At 42.3% G+C, this 17,483-nt stretch overlaps 1 protein-coding gene across 1 annotated transcript in view; it reads left to right on the top strand.

Moving 5' to 3' along the window:
* The first annotated feature begins 2,244 nt into the window (after positions 1–2,244).
* The window catches only part of DOCK8 (dedicator of cytokinesis 8), a 237,404-nt gene continuing 222,165 nt past the window's right edge, over positions 2,245–17,483 (top strand). The window contains exon 1 of the mRNA XM_025360064.1: positions 2,245–2,409. Coding sequence (XP_025215849.1) covers positions 2,357–2,409 — 53 coding nt within the window. The 5' untranslated portion in view covers positions 2,245–2,356. The remainder of the gene's footprint in view (positions 2,410–17,483) is intronic.

Below are 17,483 nucleotides of genomic sequence, written 5' to 3'. Positions count from 1 at the left end.
AAAAGAGTGTTAAGGAAATCTGGAGACCATTCTAACCATCAGGAAATTGACAGCACAGAGGATAAAAATGCTGGCCTAACCTTCATGGTTAGGTACCAAATACTAAATCTATTGCAGTATGATTTGAGGTAAGATGGAAGATTTTGTGATTCCCGCATTCACCCAAAAAGTTTCCTTGATTGCAAATGCTGAATATTTGAGATGCTCTCATTACATTTTGTTTATGTTTGTGTGAAACCAGTATATTTTTGTTCTATGTGAAAGTGTATGTCATAAACATTCAGAAACTCAGAGGAGTTCATCTGAAAGGCTGACATAGTACACCGCTGACCGAAGCCTCTGGGGCAAAATGTTTTCTATGTATCATTCGTTGAGTCTCAGTTTGAAGAAGTACTTACACATTTGTTCTCTTTGTATTTTGCTATCCAAATGTTTGCTCATAAATTCCAATGTAGTAAATAAGGAGAATTTTGAAAGTCAGAAACTCTAAATTTCAAAAAAGCTTTATTTTTCTTTGGGTTTGTTTTCATATGTAGTCTATTGTAGTCTATATAGTGAAATTCGTCTTATATGCTTAAAAGGGCACTGATATTTGGCGGGGGATAGCAGGGGCGGGGAGTAACCTAACCAGTACTGAAAAGTTACTAAACTACCTGACACAGCTGAAACCAGAAAGGAGGGCTGCATCAGGAAAAGATTGAATATAGTCCTTAGGCATTTTAGTATTAGGTTACAAATTAGGTTGTATTGGACTGGCATTGTCCAATAGGAATATAATGAGGCCCACAAATGTGAGCCACGTAGGTAATTTTACATTTTTAAAAATGAAGCCACATTTTTAAAACGGAAAAACAAACCGGTGAAATTAATTTTAATAATATATTTTTTTATATCCAAAGTATCATTTAACATGCAATCAACATGAAAATCATTAACAAGACATTTTGCATTATTTTTTCTGTACTGTCTTTAAATTCCAGTGTGTATTTTACACATCCAGCAGTTGGCAATTCAGACTAACCATAATGCCAAGTAGTCAATAGCCACATGTGGCTAGTGGCTATCATATTAAATAGTGCAGGTTTGAACCAAAAATACTTTGCTTTGTTGTTTTTTGTTTTTGTTTTTTTTTTCTAGACGGAGTCTTGCTCTGTGGCCAGGCTGGAGTGCAGTGGCAGATCTTGGTTCACTGCAACCTCCGCCTTCCGGTTCAAGTGATTCCCTTGCCTCAGCCTCCCGAGTAGCTGGGACTACAGGCGTGGGCCACCACACCAGGCTAATTTTTTGTATTTTAGTAGAGACGGGGTTTCACCACCTTGGCCAGGATGGTCTCGATCTCCTGACCTCGTGATGTGCCCGCCTCGGCCTCCCAAAGTGCTGGGATTACAGGCGTGAGCCACTGCGCCCGGCCTACTTTGGTATTTTTTAAGAGCAAGTTGGTAAATGGGGGCATTATATGGAGAGTACTCTAGTATAGCACAGGTTAGAGCAGCATGCCAGCAACTTGAAATGGACACGGGCTTTTCCACTCCAGTCAACACTGGGACTTTTCTGTTTCTATCTTGAGTTTGAGGCTGGGCCTCTTAGTAGACCTCAGTCTGAAACTGAAATAAACCTGGACGCAGTGTACCCTTGAATCGCAAGAATGCCACATTCAGTGTTTGTCCAGAGAAAAGCATTTATGCCAGGTTGTAACGAAAACATTTTTTGAGAACTCATAATGTTTATTCCTTGGATGAATCCATTATATTTATTTAGTGTCCCAGGAAGGACGATGGGCATATTGCTTGCAAAAGTTGATTTGAACTGATAGATTCCACTAACTTTTTTTTTTGTCTTTTTTTTTTTTGTCTGCCTTCTTCGAGAATGGGTGTCAACCCTTAGTAACGCCTAGCCTTAAGAGTCCCTGGGTTGATTCCCGACCTCGCCAACTTTGTGGGGCTCCCACAACTTGCCCACATTCCCTGGCAGCTTCTGGCAGATGGAGTTTCCGGCCTGCGCTCAGTGGTCGCCTGTCGTCCGTCCGCACTCCTTTCTGCGAGAGGTCGGCGGCCCCGGGCAGAGCGCGCCGTCTGACCAAGTATCCGGAGGCCAGTTCCGCGCTGGGTCCACGCCCTCCTCGCCCGCCGCTGCCTGCGTGCCAGGCCGGGTGGCGGGGCTGGCCGTCGCTGCTCGGAGCTTGGGCCCTCCCCCGGGGTGATTTCAGCGTAGAAGGTGGAAATGCGGAAGTTTCCAGCCCCGACTGACAGATGAGGCTTGCGCCTGGCTTGGCATGCTCCGCAGCGACTCTGCGGCGTGCCGGGCCCCAGCTCTCCGCACTCCGCGACCCTAGAAGCCACCAAGCCGCCGGCGGGCCATGGCCACTCTGCCCAGCGCAGAGCGCCGCGCGTTCGCGCTGAAGATCAACAGGTAAGACGCCCCCCGCGGCGCCGCAGGTCGCGGCCGGACATCCCAGCACCCGCGTGGCTCGGAGCATCGCTGCAGGGGCCGAGGCCAGACGAGTCCCTTCGCGTCCGCTGCAGGGCGCGCCTGAGACCTGGGGCGCCCGGTTCCCGAGGCTGCAGCGGTGGAGCCGCTGGACGCGCGGTGGCTCCTGCGCTGGGCCCGGCTAGGTCCTCCCCGAGAATCTCGGTGCTCCTGGATGTCCTCAGCCACCGGGGATCGCTTCCCCGAACAACCTTGCCCGCTCCGCCCTCCAGGTTCTTACAGGTGGCCGGGCCTCAGGAGGGTGATAGGCACCGGGGTAACTGTGTTGGGCACGCCACGGAGTGTCTCATAAACGGTTCCTTCCTTTGAGGCAAGTCTGAGCGGAGAGAAAGAAGTGAAGGGCTAAAATGAGAGTTGCGTTCGAGGCAGGCTGCAAGACTTCTGTTGTCGTGAGCAGGGCTCTGTCTTCTCCTGCTTCATTACTCCAGAAAGAGTTTGGCTCCTGGTGGCATCGCTATTTTTATACCCTGCTCCAAAGGAGCCATGAAGTGGAAAAAGTGATTTTTTAAAAATTTCCACTTAAATAAACCAAAAGGAATGGCCTGTGGCTGACATTTTGAGATTTACAGGACTCCAGCAAAAAACTAAGGACTGGGGGATCCCAACTCACCATCCAATTCCTAATCAAAGTTGCACAAACTAAATGTAAGCACATTTACTGCTCAAAGTTCTCAGTAAAGGTGCTTTAACTGCAGTTTTTCCTCCACTGAAAACTGCTGACAAGTATTTGGGACATTTTTGTCTTGCCCTGAGAAAGCTAGACTGTCTAGTTAAAAGATAATAGGAAACTCATCCTGAAGTGTCAACTTATTCTGTTGCCCACGGGGCTGTCCGATTTGTTCATCTTCATTTAGCTGAGCCTGTGAAAGGTGGATTTCACTGTAGGTTCATCTTTGTGCTGTTAGTGTGTGAAGAGGTTTGAATAACGAAGAATTAAAAGCCCAGAAAAACAAGGTGGTAAGGTCTTCTAGAAGGCATATTGAGCTTTATTACGATTTTATTTCCACTTGATATGTAACTGCCAGCAAACTGTTTCTCTTACCTTACTATTTCTTCATCTGTAAAATGAGTTTAATTATTTATATATATTGCATATTAATGTTGGAGACCAAAATGTATAAAGAGACTGGGTGCCATGGCTCACACCTCTAATCCCAACACTTTGGGAGGCCCGGGTGGGAGGATTACTTGAGCCCAGAGTTTGAGACCAGCCTGGGCAACACAGGGGGACCCCTGTAGCTACAAAAAATAATTTAAAAACATTAGCCAGGTGTGGTTGCATGCACCTGTAGCCCCAGCTATTCAAGAGGCTGAGGCAAGAGGATCGCTTGAGCCCAGGAGGATCACAGCTGTGATCATGCCATTGCACTCCAGCCTGGGTGAGACAGTGAAACCCTGTCTCAAAAACACAGACAAAAACAAAAACAAAAACAATGCATGAAGTATATCAGGGATCTCCCTATGGGAATTTTTTTCTACATTAGGGTTCATAACTGTTGCATGCCAGGAGGGGCAAGTCATTCAGGGAGTATAGGAATCAGACTGAAGTTACTGATGGGTGTATTATTTGCCGTAGCTGCTGCTCCTCTGTCTTTGTGAATTTTAGGTCAGAAAGTGTGACTTGGGCAGAAAGATGTTAGAAACTATGGGGTTGGGCAGGGTTGATCTGGGGTGAGTGGCCAAGACCTGGACTAATCCTACAGGCAGTCTTGCAAGCAACTGCAGGGGTTGGTGTCACCTGGGGGTTAAGAATAAAGGCTCTGGTTAGTGTCTGATTTCCTTGCAAATTGGCTCTCAGCTACAAAGTCACTGTGCAACACTAGACATGTTACTTAACTTCTCTAAGCTTTGGTTTCTTTATATATCAAGTAGAGATAATCATAGTACCTACTTCTTATGACTGTGGGGAGGATTAAATGAATAATAGGTACAAAGTCTGAATTGCCAAGTACTCAATGTGTAAAATACACATTGGAATTTAGAGACAGTACAGAAAAAATAATGCAAAATGTCTTGTTAATCATTTTCATGTTGATTGCATGTTGCTTGTAGTGTCTGGCTCAGAATACATGGTAAATAATGCTTAGTTACCATCATTAACATTACAATCAACTTCATTGCTGTAATCATCTCCATCATCACCATCTTTGGTAGCCTAAGATAGAAAGGTAGGAAGGAAAGCTGAAGTTGGAGAGCTTCAGGCAGAGATCAGTTTGGGTTGGGTGTGGAGATGCCAGTGGCTGGCTGGGAGCTTTCCTGGGGCCAATGTTTCCCCTCATGTGCCTTCCGTTGGGTGCTGAGAACACAAAACACATTCAATGGAAGAAAATATGTGATGAAATCTGATCAAGAAGAGCCCCCTCAAGTTAAATAAAGTATAAAAGGTTTTATAATCCTCAGGCAAGAAAATGGATTGGAAATTCCTATTCTTAGCGTTCTGTTTTCCTCTTTGAAGCATTCTGTGTATTGTGTGGGAGAGTTATGCTAAGGAGCTTGGCAGAAATTGTTATTCAAAGGAGCAGATTGATAAGGACATACCTAGTATTAATGTATCACTTAATTTCACCATTATTTACTTATTGTGTCCCAGACACTATGTTACACAGTTCATAGATTTTATGATTAAATTCTCACAAAAAGCCTGTCAAACTCATGAGGTCTTGTACAGAAGAGGAAAAGGAATCTCAGCCATATAGCTTCACAAGGCCATGTAATTTTTTCAAGAACAACCAGCAATGGCAGAGCTAGGATTGCAAACTGCTCCAAAGACTGTGCTCTTAACTGGGCCTATTGTTATCTTGATCCATGTATCCCAAGAATTTCCTTTAAAGCAAGAGGGGAATTAATTTTTTTAAAAAATCATCATTTTGGTAGCAGCATTGGCAAAGTGTTCGGTTTCTGATTAGTGTTTAATATATAAACATTAACAATGTGATGTTTTGCAATGTTGAAGGTGGAAAAGAAATGTTTTCCCTTGCATGTCTACCTATTTTTTTTTTTAAATAGATCAAATTCCAAAAGTAAGAACTGTGTTGAAATATGGCCATTAGTACATTCAGCATGTGCTCATGTTTTTCACCTTACTACCCAGAATAGTGTAAACTATCCCTTAAAAATATTTGTGGGATAAAACCAGTATGCTTCCTGTTAATGAAGTATTCAAATCTGATATATTAAAAATATTATTTGTAAAGAGTTCAGTTCTGGCCGGGCACGGTGGCTCAAGCCTGTAATCCCAGCACTTTGGGAGGCCGAGACTGGCGGATCACGAGGTCAGGAGATCGAGACCATCCTGGCTAATCCGGTGAAACCCCGTCTCTACTAAAAAATACAAAAAACTAGCCAGGCGAGGTGGCAGGCGCCTGTAGTCCCAGCTACTCGGGAGGCTGAGGCAGGAGAATGGTGTAAACCCGGGAGGCGGAGCTTGCAGTGAGCTGAGATTCGGCCACTGCACTCCAGCCTGGGCGGCAGAGCAAGACTCCGTCTCAAAAAAAAAAAAAAAAAAAAAAAAAAAAAATAGTTCACCACACCAGTCTCCAGAAGGAGTAAGCGGACTGTCTCACAGTCTGAGAAGACGCTCACAGTCTGAGAAGACGCCCACAGTCTTTAAATTCTGTTGACACTGGCCTCTCATGCTCTTATAAATTCTAAATTTCATGTGTTGTAAGCCATCATATGGGACTTGTTTTGTCTTGAGCGCCAGGTGTAATTGTATAACTTGTTAATGGTTAAGCATTTCGCTAGAACCCGCAGCTCAGGAAGGTATAAGAGAAAGGACCAATCACTGAATGTTTCTGAGGTAGAGAGGTTAAATTAATTTTCTTGTAAGTGCTATATACTTGTCTTCATTTCCATTTTATTGTTGCTGACTTGTGGGCCAAGGAAAGACTAGATCTAAGTTAGGTAGTTCATAATAACGTTTACATTTGGGATTTCAGGCGCTGCTGCATTACATGTCGTAACACGGTTACTTGTAGGAACATCCAGTCTTGAGTCTTGTTAACTGCCTTTTTTCTTACTGGAATTTAGTGCCTTTGTAGATTATAAAAATTATTACTAATACTCTGAACCTTTATTAAACAAAATCTTAGTGTCTTTCAAATATAGAATAGATGTAAAACTTGATCAAATCTTAAAGTAAAATAAGAACCTTGGATAAAGAGGACAAAAGTGTAGAATGCAGAAAAAATCGTTAACCCTCTTGTGGATAGTCAGGATTGAAAGGAAGGAAAAATAATGGCTTACACTTCTAGAATGCTTTCTATATCATAACTCATTCACCTCTATGAAATAGGAGCAGTGACTATCTCTGTTTTACAGATGGAGAAACTGAGTGCAGAGAAGCTATAGAAGTTGTTCAAAGTCACATACAACTAATTAAGATCAGAGCTGAGATTCAAATGTAGGCTGCCTGGCTCCAGAATCTTCTCTTTTAATCATTATACCATGCTGTCATCTCAGTTTTATTTTAAAATAATAAGTAGCATTTATTGATTATTTAGTATGTGCTACATATTGTGCTAAGAACTTTATATACCTTCATTTCATCCTTTCAAAAAAGGAGCAAACAGGGCTGGTGCAGTGGCTCACGCCTATAATCTCAGCATTTTGGGAGGCGGGAGGATCACCTGAGGTCAGGAGTTTAAGACCAGCCTGGCCAACATGGCGAAACCCCGTGTCTACTAAAAAATATAAAAATTAGCCAGGCGTGGTGGCGGGTGCCTGTAATCCCAGCTACTTAGGAGGTTGAGGTTAGAGAATTGCTTGAACATGGGAGGTGGAGGCTGCAGTGAGCTGAGATGTGCTGCTGCATTCCAACCTGCGCGACAGAGTGAGACTCTGTCTCAAAAATAAAATAAAATAAAATAAAAAATAAAAAAGGAACAAACTATTAGGCATAATAATCATCAGCAGAGAGTGATTTTATGAAAGATAAAAACAGGGTGGTAAGAAGAGAGAATAAAGTTACATAAAGATAGCATTTAAGAACTACCACAGGCTGGTCATGGTGGCTCACACCTGTAACCCTAGCACTTTGGAAGGCCTAAGCGGGCAGATGGCTTGAGCCCAGGAGTTCGAGACCAGCCTGGGCAACACAGTAAAACCCCGTCTCTACAAAAAATGCAAAAATTAGCCAGGTGTGGTGGCTTGCACCTGTGGTCCCAGCTACTTGGAAGGCTGAGATGGGAGGATCACTTGAGCACAGGAAGTTGAAGCTGCTGTGAGCAGTGATTGTGCCACTGCACTCCAGCCTGAGTGAGAGAGCGAGACTCTATCTCAAAAAAAAAAGGAACAACTCCAATAATTTTGGGCATAAGGACCAGAGCACAATGAGCTACAGAGAGCTTTCTGAGAATTATTTGCTAATTTTATCTGCAAAGGTAATACAAGCATAAAAATATATGTATTCAAATGTATAGATGTGTATCTGCAGTGAAAGCAGAGCTGTTCCTCAGTAGTAGGGGTGGCTGGCAGAGTGAGGTAGTGTGCTTTCAGGAATTGCTTTATTTGTCTGATGTGTTCTAGACCAAAGACCAATAGAGGAGCTTGGGCAATCAGACTCAGAATTTTTGATCTTTCACATTTAGAATCGGTTCCTTCCAGATTCTTGGAAAAGGTCCATTTGTGCTTTAGGCATCTAGTGCTATTCTGAAGGTTCCTTACAAAATGTATACCGAAATAACCTTCTACCAGGGTGAATGTTCTTCATTTGGAGTTCTTTGAGTTCCGACCATTTACATATATTGATGAAGCTAATGTTTACTTCTTCATAGACCAGTGGAAAGAAAACGTAATAACTTGTAGTTACCCCGGGAGAAATGAAGAACTCAGGGGACCAAGTCTCCCATCTCAACTCCCCACAAAGCTAGTGTTAGAATAGGATGATGTTGAAAACACCTAAACTTTCCATCCTCTTTAAGGGACCATGAGAAGGTAGGGATGTGACCATACTCAGACTTCTTGCTGAGAAAGCTAAGAAACAGAAACACTTAGTTCTTTTCAGTGGCAAGTGCTTATTAATGTTTGGCCCATTTGATAAAGGGTTAAAGCAACATGAATGTGCTACCCCTGTTCCCACAAGCATCTAGTCTAATATTTTTCTTTCTTTCTCTCTTTCTCTCCTTTCTCTCTCCCTCCTTCCCCCCCTTTCTTTTCTTTTCTTTTCTTTCCTTTTCTTTCCTTCCTTCCTTCCTTCCTTCCTTCCTTCCTTCCTTCCTTCCTTCCAGACAGAGTCTTACTCCGTCGTCCAGGCTGGAGTGCAGTGGCACCATCTCGGCTCACGGCAACCTCTGCCTCCTGGGTTCAACCAATTCTCCTGCCTCAGCCTCCTGAGTAGCTGAGATTACAGGCGCACACCCCCACGCCTGGCTAATTTTTGTATTTTTAGTAGAGACGGGGTTTCACCATGTTGTTCAGGCTGGTGCAGTCTAATTTCTTACCCAGTCAGCAGCAGAAAGGCTCTCTGGGCTCTAGGTAAACAGATGAAATTTATGTAGTGTGTTTAAGTGCGGTTCCTGTGCTTCTGGAGTTGGCACAGTAGTGGCACCATTTGCTATATCGACAACGGGGGATATAGACCAAAAACAGATTGACCCCTCTGAAAGTATATATGAACACATGTTGATGCAGTGTTTCTGGTGAAACTAAACAAATGGGTAAAGTTGGCCTAGGGTACAAGACATTATGTCATGTCCCACTGCATTACGATTAAACACAAGATTAGAAAGGAGAAATGATGGCAATGGAACCAGAGTTTCTCCAGCTCTCTATTCTCATGTTCATCATCATAGATAGGAAAGTGCAGCCAGCCCTCCTCATCTGCAGGTTGCACATCCTGGATTCAGCCAACCACAGATCAAAACTATTTGGAAAAAAAATGTAGATGGTTGCATCTGTACTGAACATGTACAGACTTTTTTCCTTGTCATTATCCCATACATAATATAGTATAATAACTATTTATATAGCATTTACATTGTGTTAGGTACTATAAATAATCTAGAGATTATTTAAAGTATACAGGAGGGCTGTCCACAGTGGCTCACGCCTATAATCCCAGCACTTTCGGAGGCCAAGGTGGGTGGATCATTTGAAGTCAAAAGTTTGAGACCAGCCTGGCCAACATGGTGAAACCCCATCTCTACTAAAACTACAAAAAAAAAAAAAAAAAAAAAAATTAGCCGGGTGTGGTGGCAGGTGCCTGTAGACCCAGCTACTCAGGAGGCTGAGTAGCCTTGAACCCGGGAGGTGGAAGTTGCAGTGAGCCAGAATTGCACCACTGCACTCCAGCCTGGGTGACAGAGCAAGACTCTGTCTCATTTAAAAAAAAATAAAAATCATGAACAACTCTGCATGTAAATCAATATAGAGCTACATTATAATTTACATAGGCTGTATAAAATCCTGTTGATTAGATGTAAAATGATTTATTAAATTAATTTTCTATTATTGGGCATGCAGATAGGTTCCAGGCTGCGCCCAGTGGCTCATGCCTGGAACCTGCCTCCCAGTGCTTTGGGAGGCAGACACAGGAGAATCAGTTGAGCCCAGGAGTTCAAGACCAGCCTGAGCAACACAGTGAGACACCATCTCTACAAAAAGCCAACAAAACATTAGGCAGACAGGGTGGTGCATGCCTATGGTCCCAGCTACATGGAAGGCTGAGGTAGGGGGGGGCCACTTGAGCCCAGGAGTCACTTGAGCCTCAGGCTGCAGTGAGCTATGATTGCGCCACTGCTCTCCAACCTGGGCCACAGAGGGAAACTCTATCTCAAAAAAAAACAAAGAAAAAACCAAAAGAGCTAGGTTTTAACTTTTCACAATAGTGTATAGAGTTTGATGGAGCAGTCTTATACGTACCTTTTTCTGTGCTAGTGCAAACACCTCCTTACAAATTTCTAACAGTGTAATTGTTTGGTCATAAGAAAGAAACATTTTTCAAGCTTTTGGTTGCCAAATTGACTCCCAGAAAATGTATATCTGTTTCTGCTCCTACCAGTGGCCCTACGATTGCTCCTTTCCCCACATTCACACCCCCACCGAGTTTTATCATTCTTTTAAATCTGTATTTGCCAGTGTTGACCTCTTCTCTTAAATGCCTGTAACCTCTTCCTGTTTAGCTTCTCTCCTAGGTCGGAGAGTGAAGTCTGAAGTCATTCTTTAGGGATTAAAATAGTCATGCATTTCTCCTTTTTTTCTTTGCCTTACATGCAACCATAAATGGTGAGAACCTCTGTCCTTTTTCACTTTCTGCTTCTGTTCCTTTAATAGGTGGATTAATGATAAAGGTAGATTGTTCTAACAACTTAGTTATTTCTTGATTTTGTTGTAAACTCTAGTTGCCAGACTGTAAACTGTGCTTTTTACTTTGCTTAACAATGTCATTCAATCCACCTCCTCCTTTGGGTGCCTAAGCCATAGCCCTTTTAAATAAAATAGCAAACGGAAAATCAGAATCCCTTTCTATCACAAAATAAGATTCCAGATTACATAACTGACTGTATGTGCTTTCACTTGGATGAGAGAATGGAGACTATAGACCTCTTTCATACTTATTTTTAATGTTCCTTTTCCTCTAGAATTGGTTTCTGGGGTAAAAGGAAACAGTAGTACCCCTCTGCTCAGAAACCTCAAAAAACTTCATGACTTCTATCATTCTCATAAAAGGGGAAAATCAATTGTTCTCCTGTGATAGAGACCAAAAATACAAATAGCTAAACTGGAACTAGATTAAGAAAAACAGAAATTAATCAGCTCCACCCTCTCACTCCCATCTTTTCGTAAGTTAGTAGGCTTACGAGTCCTAGGCTGCTTAGTTCATTCATTTATTCACTCATGCCAGCCACTGAGGGTTATTGTGTTCTAAGTGCTGTGCTGAGCCCCAGAAATACAAAGACAAGTGAGTCATGGGCCTACCCGCAAGAAGCAAGGAGATTTACTCAAAATTAAGAACTGGAAAAAGAAAGGCACTTTCCCTGGCCTGGTAGCCCTCCATGACTTCAAAGTATTCCTGTCTGGGGTCATGCCACTAGGGATAATAGCATTATCCAAAACATTTTTGGAAATCCTTTTAGAATTATTATCAGGGACTGCAGTACATTTATTTTTAAAAAGAAGCTTGGTGGTTTAAAATCTTTTTTTTTCTTTGAGGGAGAATCTGCTTTATTATTTGAAAAGTTTCAAAAAATATAGAAAATACAGATGATAAAATGGCAAGTATCTAAGGGTCCACTTAACAGAATTAACACGTTAACATTTGTCACCTTTGCTTTAGTTGTTTTTTTTTAATTAAAAAAGAGAACATTACAGATAAATGTGAAGTCCCTGTTATTCTGTTTACAGATAAATGTGAAGTCCCTGTTATTCTGTTGCCCATTTCTGTTCTCCCTGCTGCTCCTGGAGAGTACTAACACAAAGGTGTACTTTTGGGGTGCGTGCGCGTGTGTGTGTGCGTGTGTGTGTGTGTATACGCATATCCATAAACAATATATGGTATAGCTTCTGGAGGGAGCCAAAGTCATTAGCACTCAAGCAAGCCTATTAAATAAAGTGATATCAGCTTGAGTTAAGATACTGCCGTGAAATAATGGAGCTGATTTTTAGGTACCTTGTCAAATAGTTCTGAAAGTAATTGCAAAGAGGAGTTCCAAAAGTGAGTTCAGAAAGACAACTTTATCAGAATAAATTGCATGGTACCACATACAGGAAACTATAAAGAACAGCAGTTATTTAGAAGTGTTCATTCTGACAATGTTTTTCAATTATTCCTTAATATTATAACCACTTACTCGTTTCCTGAAATCACCAGGAAATTTTTCAAAAAGATTTTTCTCCCTCAATGAATGTACCCACAATTTGCATTTGACTCAAGATAAGCAGTTGAGTCGATAACATGTTTATTTTTAAATACACCATTTTAAAACACAGAATAAAAATTCTACCTCACTGCTTGGAGACTCAATTAAGGAAAGTATGCACATTAGCAAAAAGAAAATGTGATATTTGCTCAGAAGTCTTGAAGTGGATATTTTGGCCTTCGTATGACTGAATGGTCAAGCTTGACTCTCCTGTTTGCTCAGGGAGGCCCAGTCCCTCTGCTGCCATGGGTAGAAATACTTTTTCCTAAATCGCTGCTTCATCTCACTGCCATACAGAGCAATATTAAGGGCACAGCCGAAACCTTCTTTAGCAGACCTTTCTGAGTTCTCTCTACTCAACTTTCTGCTGTGTAACATGAGCACTCTAGAGAAGCTGGGCTGTCCTCAGGAAATTACACCTGGGGGTCTGTGGTTCCCCTGGAAGGCAAACTGGAGCTCCCTAAGGGGTGCTAGTCATCATACAGCATTTACACTAGCATTGCAGTCCACTTTCACCTATGCAAGTAGAAAAACTCAGGCTCAAAGTCCACTGACAATGCAGGAGTCCCTTATCTGCTGGGTAACATAAATGTTGTTTTAAGATGATGGCCATCTGTTGTCTGTGGGAACAAGACTATCGCCCACCTGTTGGCATGCTGGCTGGTTTAATATCTTACTCTTTCATTCCAAATAACTACCTGGTCTCACAAATCCCTTTAGATGGGGTATCCAATTTACCTCCTGTTCTTATTCTCTGTCCAATAATGTCATTCAAATCAACAAGATATTTCATTGATTGCCTGTGACTTTCTCTAGGTATTATGGGAGATTTAAAACGCAGACAAGCAGTCTATGCCCTCAGAATGCAGCTGGAGTGAGTGGGTGACTATAAATGCAAAAGTTAGAGAGCATGGGGAACAGTGTATGATTGTGTGGCTGGGGAGGGGTAAGGACAAAAACTCAGAGAGAGAGAGAGAAACCTGTAGCCCTGGCTACAGTAGGGCAACACCTGTGAGGAGATGAGTCTCAGCTGGGCCCTGACGCGAGGTGACTCACAGATGAAACAAACATGGTGGGAAGAGTAGTTAGCAGTGTGCAGAAGGCATTGGAAGGAATTCCAGGGGAGGAGTGAGGAGGGAGCCACAGTCATTCTGATGTGAGGTAGTGAGATCTGGGATTAGACTGGGTCATCAGAATGGAAAAAAAGGGCCTGCTTCTGCAGACAGTTTAAGGGAATCAGCTGGATGTGGGAAGCAACTACATACTTATTCATTCACTTCATGCATATTGATTATAGCCCACTATGTCCCTAGGACTATTCTAAGTGCAGGGGATAGAGTCATGAATAAGATAGATAGACAGGGTTCTTGTTCTAAAAGAAGTAATATACCAATGGGGAGACAATGAAGAAATAAACCAGAAATAAACAAGGAAACATCAGATAAAATAAGTGTGATGCAGAGAATGTAAAAGGGCCACTGAGAGGGCATGGATTCTTTAGATAGGATGGTCAAGGAAAGCATCTCTTAGAGAAAACCTCTGAGCCAAGACCAAGCAGGGGAATGACCAAGCGCATGGCTGAGGCAGGAGTAAGTTTGGTGTGTTGGAAGAAAAGCAAGAGCTGGTCTGTCTCTAGTGGAGTGAATGAGGGGAGAGGAGGAGAGCTGAAGAGGGAAGTTAGCGAAGACCAAATCACATAAAAGCCTTAAAGGCAAAGGAAAAAATTTAAATGTTATTCTAAGTGCAATGGTGTATTAGTCCATTTTCATATTGCTATGAAGAAATACCCAAGACTGGATAATTTATAAAGAAAAAAAGGTTTAATGGACTCACAGTTCCACATGGCTGGGGAGGCCTCACAATCATGGAAAAAGGCGAAGGAGGAGCAAAGGCATATCCTATATGGCGGCAGGCAAGAGAGCATGTGCAAGGGAATTGCCCTGCCGGGCGCGGTGGCTCAAGCCTGTAATCCCAGCACTTTGGGAGGCCGAGGCGGGTGGATCACAAGGTCAGGAGATCGAGACTATCCTGGCTAACATGGTGAAACCCCGTCTCTACTAAAAATACAAAAAAAACTAGCCGGGCGCAGTAGCGGGCACCTGTAGTCCCAGCTACTTGGGAGGCTGAGGCGGGAGAATGGCGTGAACCCGGGGGGCGGAGCTTGCAGTGAGCCGAGATCGCGCCACTGCACTCCAGCCTGGGAGACATAGTGAGACTCCGTCTCAAAAAAAAAAAAAAAAAAAAAAGGAATTGCCCTTTATAAAACCATCAGATCTCATGAGACTTATTCACTATCATGAGAACAGCATGGGGGAAAGCCTGCCTCCATGATTCAATTATCTCCCACGACATTGTGGGGATTATGGGAGCTACAATTCAAGATGCGATTTGGGTGGAGACAAAGCCAAACCATATCAAATAGGATGGTTTATGGAGCAAGGTATGATGTGATTGACTTTTGTGTTTAAAAGATCTATTGTACAAAGAAGTAAGGAGTTGAAGCAAGGAAACCAGCTAGGAGGCAGTGGAGAATCCAGGAGAAAGATGATGATGGCAAAAGTAGAGAGCAGAGCTGAGAAGGAGAGAAACAGTCAGCTCTGGGATACATTCTGGAGCTAGGGCTGATGAATTAGATATGGGGTGGGGCAATGAGAAAAAAAAAAAAGAGAAATCAAGATGTCTCCAGGGTTGGATATTGATGGTTTTAACAGAGATTGAAAAGATTGGAGGAGAAGCAGGCTTTTAGGGTGAATCAGGAGTTTAACTGGGGACATATGGAGTCTAAGATGCAGTTCGACTTCCCAGTAGAATTACCTTCTACGCCGTTTTATTTAGGAATCTGAAACTCAGGGGAGAGGTCAAGGCTGGATATTTAAATGTTCAAGTAAATACCAAACATATTTTTACATAAGAAGGATAAAATATTGAAAAGATTTTGATGAGTTCTTAATAGCCACAAAGCTATATGCATAATATGGTATCATTTTAATTAAAAAATAAATATGGCCGGGCACAGTGGCTAACCCTTGTAATCCCAGCACTTTGGGAGGTCGAGGCAGGCAGATCACGAGGTCAGGAGATCAAGACCATCCTGGCTAACACGGCAAAACCCTGTCTCTACTAAGAGTACAAAAAAATTAGCTGGGTGTGGTGGCGGGCGCCTGTAGTCCCAGCTACTTGGGAGGCTGAGGCAGGAGGGCATGAATCCAGGAGGTGGAGGTTGCAGTGAGCCACGATCAGGCCACTGCACTCCAGCCTGGGCGACACAGTGAGACTCGTCTCAAAAAATAAAAAAATAAAAAAATAAAATAAATATATGCATAACTCTCTACAGAGATAAATAGATCAATACATATGACAAGGAGAGAATCAGAAGGACATATGCCAATGTGTCATGAGTGTTATCCCTGGGTAGTAGAATTATTGATGACTTTTGTGTACTTGGGACATGCATGTATGAGTGTAGGTATGCATGCATATTTTTCCTCAAAGAATGCTTTTGTAATTGGAGAAGAAGAAATTATAAAATAAATGGCACCAAGATTTCCATCCTGGTCAAATGGGATAAGGATGATGCCAATGAGAAACTATGAAAATTGGAAATGAGAATTAGTTTTGGGAGGATGAATTTTTACTTCCCTCGTAGAGGTTTTGTTTAAGACGATGTAGTAGACTGTACATTTACATGTATTTGCTGTCCCTCCCTATGGGAGGATTTTACTTTTCACCCATTGAAGGTGATGTGGTCACTTGGAGGTGAAGAGATAGTCTGGGCTTTATCACATTATCTTTCTCCTATTCTAAACAATCTGCAGTGTTCCAGATGGTGGATGATCTGTCATCCTGCATCCTGGAGTAAAGATGATTAAAGCAGAGCTGCAGCTGCCCTCTGAAGGTCTGTGTTTTTATAAACCACTGAGATTTTTGGATGGCTGTTATCTCACCATAACCTAGCCCACCCTAACACAGATGAACATAAGATACAGACCATTTCTATTGGGCAGCTTGAAATACAGGCTTGGGGCATCAATGGTAGGTCAGGATGGAAAATATTGATTAAAAAGTCATCTATGAGGTGGAGATTGGGACTGAAGAATGGATACATTTTCTAAATGGAAAGTATAAGGGGAAGAGAAGAGGAATGGGCCTAGAGGAAGAGTCACTGTCAATCCATACAAGAAAGAAGAGATACAAAAAGATAGGAGGGGGCATTTGGCCAAATGTATGGCAGTCAATTGTAGTATCAGAAAAGAGAGCTAGGAGGGCAGTTACAAAGATCACATGCCAAATTATGAGGGCAAAGAGCCATTGGATTTGCCCTGAAGGTGGTCATTGAAAACCTCTGAATCAGCAGTTTTAGCAGAGCTGTGGGGAAGGAAGTTAGGTTTCATAAGGTTATAGAGGGAGTCCATGCAGAGGAAATAGAGGAAGCTGGTGGAGGCCACTCCTTTAAAAAGCTTGGATGAGGCAGAAGAGAAATGGGACAAGTGGTAACCAGAAGGCCCCTACAAGGCTGTGACTTTTACACAGATATGACACACAATGCTGAACAAAGGATGCGCTGATCTTGCAGAGGAAGGATGTGTTTTATTCCCAAAAAATAACTCTTACATATGGGTAAAGTTATTCAAGAGACCCTATGCTGTCTAATATGCAACAAGTTTTGCTTTGCACCAGCATTAAGACTTCTAACAATAAGTAAAATATTCTATTTAGATACTTCTTCATAGGAGATTTTGAAACTCTTATGACACTGACATACTACCTTTCAGAATATGGTACTGTTTAAAATTTTATTATTTTTAAATTTATCTTCATATGTTTGAAGTTGAAAAATTACAGGAAAGAGCACTTTTATAATTATATTTTTCTATTTACAAACCACGTACTGTGTGCTGAATTTTGCCTCCCCAACATCTTTCAAGGGAGCGTGGCCCTACTCGCACTTTGAGTTCAGATTTCTGGCCTTCAGAACTCTGAGAAAATAAATTCTTTTGTTTTACACTATCCAGTTTGTGGTAATTTGTTATGGTAGTCCTGGGAAACTAACAAACCACCCCAAAATTTAGTGACTTAAAACAGCCATTATTATTTCTCACAGTTCTGTGGGTTAGCAATTTGGGCTCAGCTGGACAGTTA

The sequence above is a fragment of the Theropithecus gelada genome, chromosome 15 (assembly GCF_003255815.1).
Source record: "Theropithecus gelada isolate Dixy chromosome 15, Tgel_1.0, whole genome shotgun sequence".
Taxonomy (NCBI): domain Eukaryota; kingdom Metazoa; phylum Chordata; class Mammalia; order Primates; family Cercopithecidae; genus Theropithecus; species Theropithecus gelada.
Note: the sequence above shows the minus strand (reverse complement) of the source record. Positions and strands in the feature narration are given on the sequence as shown.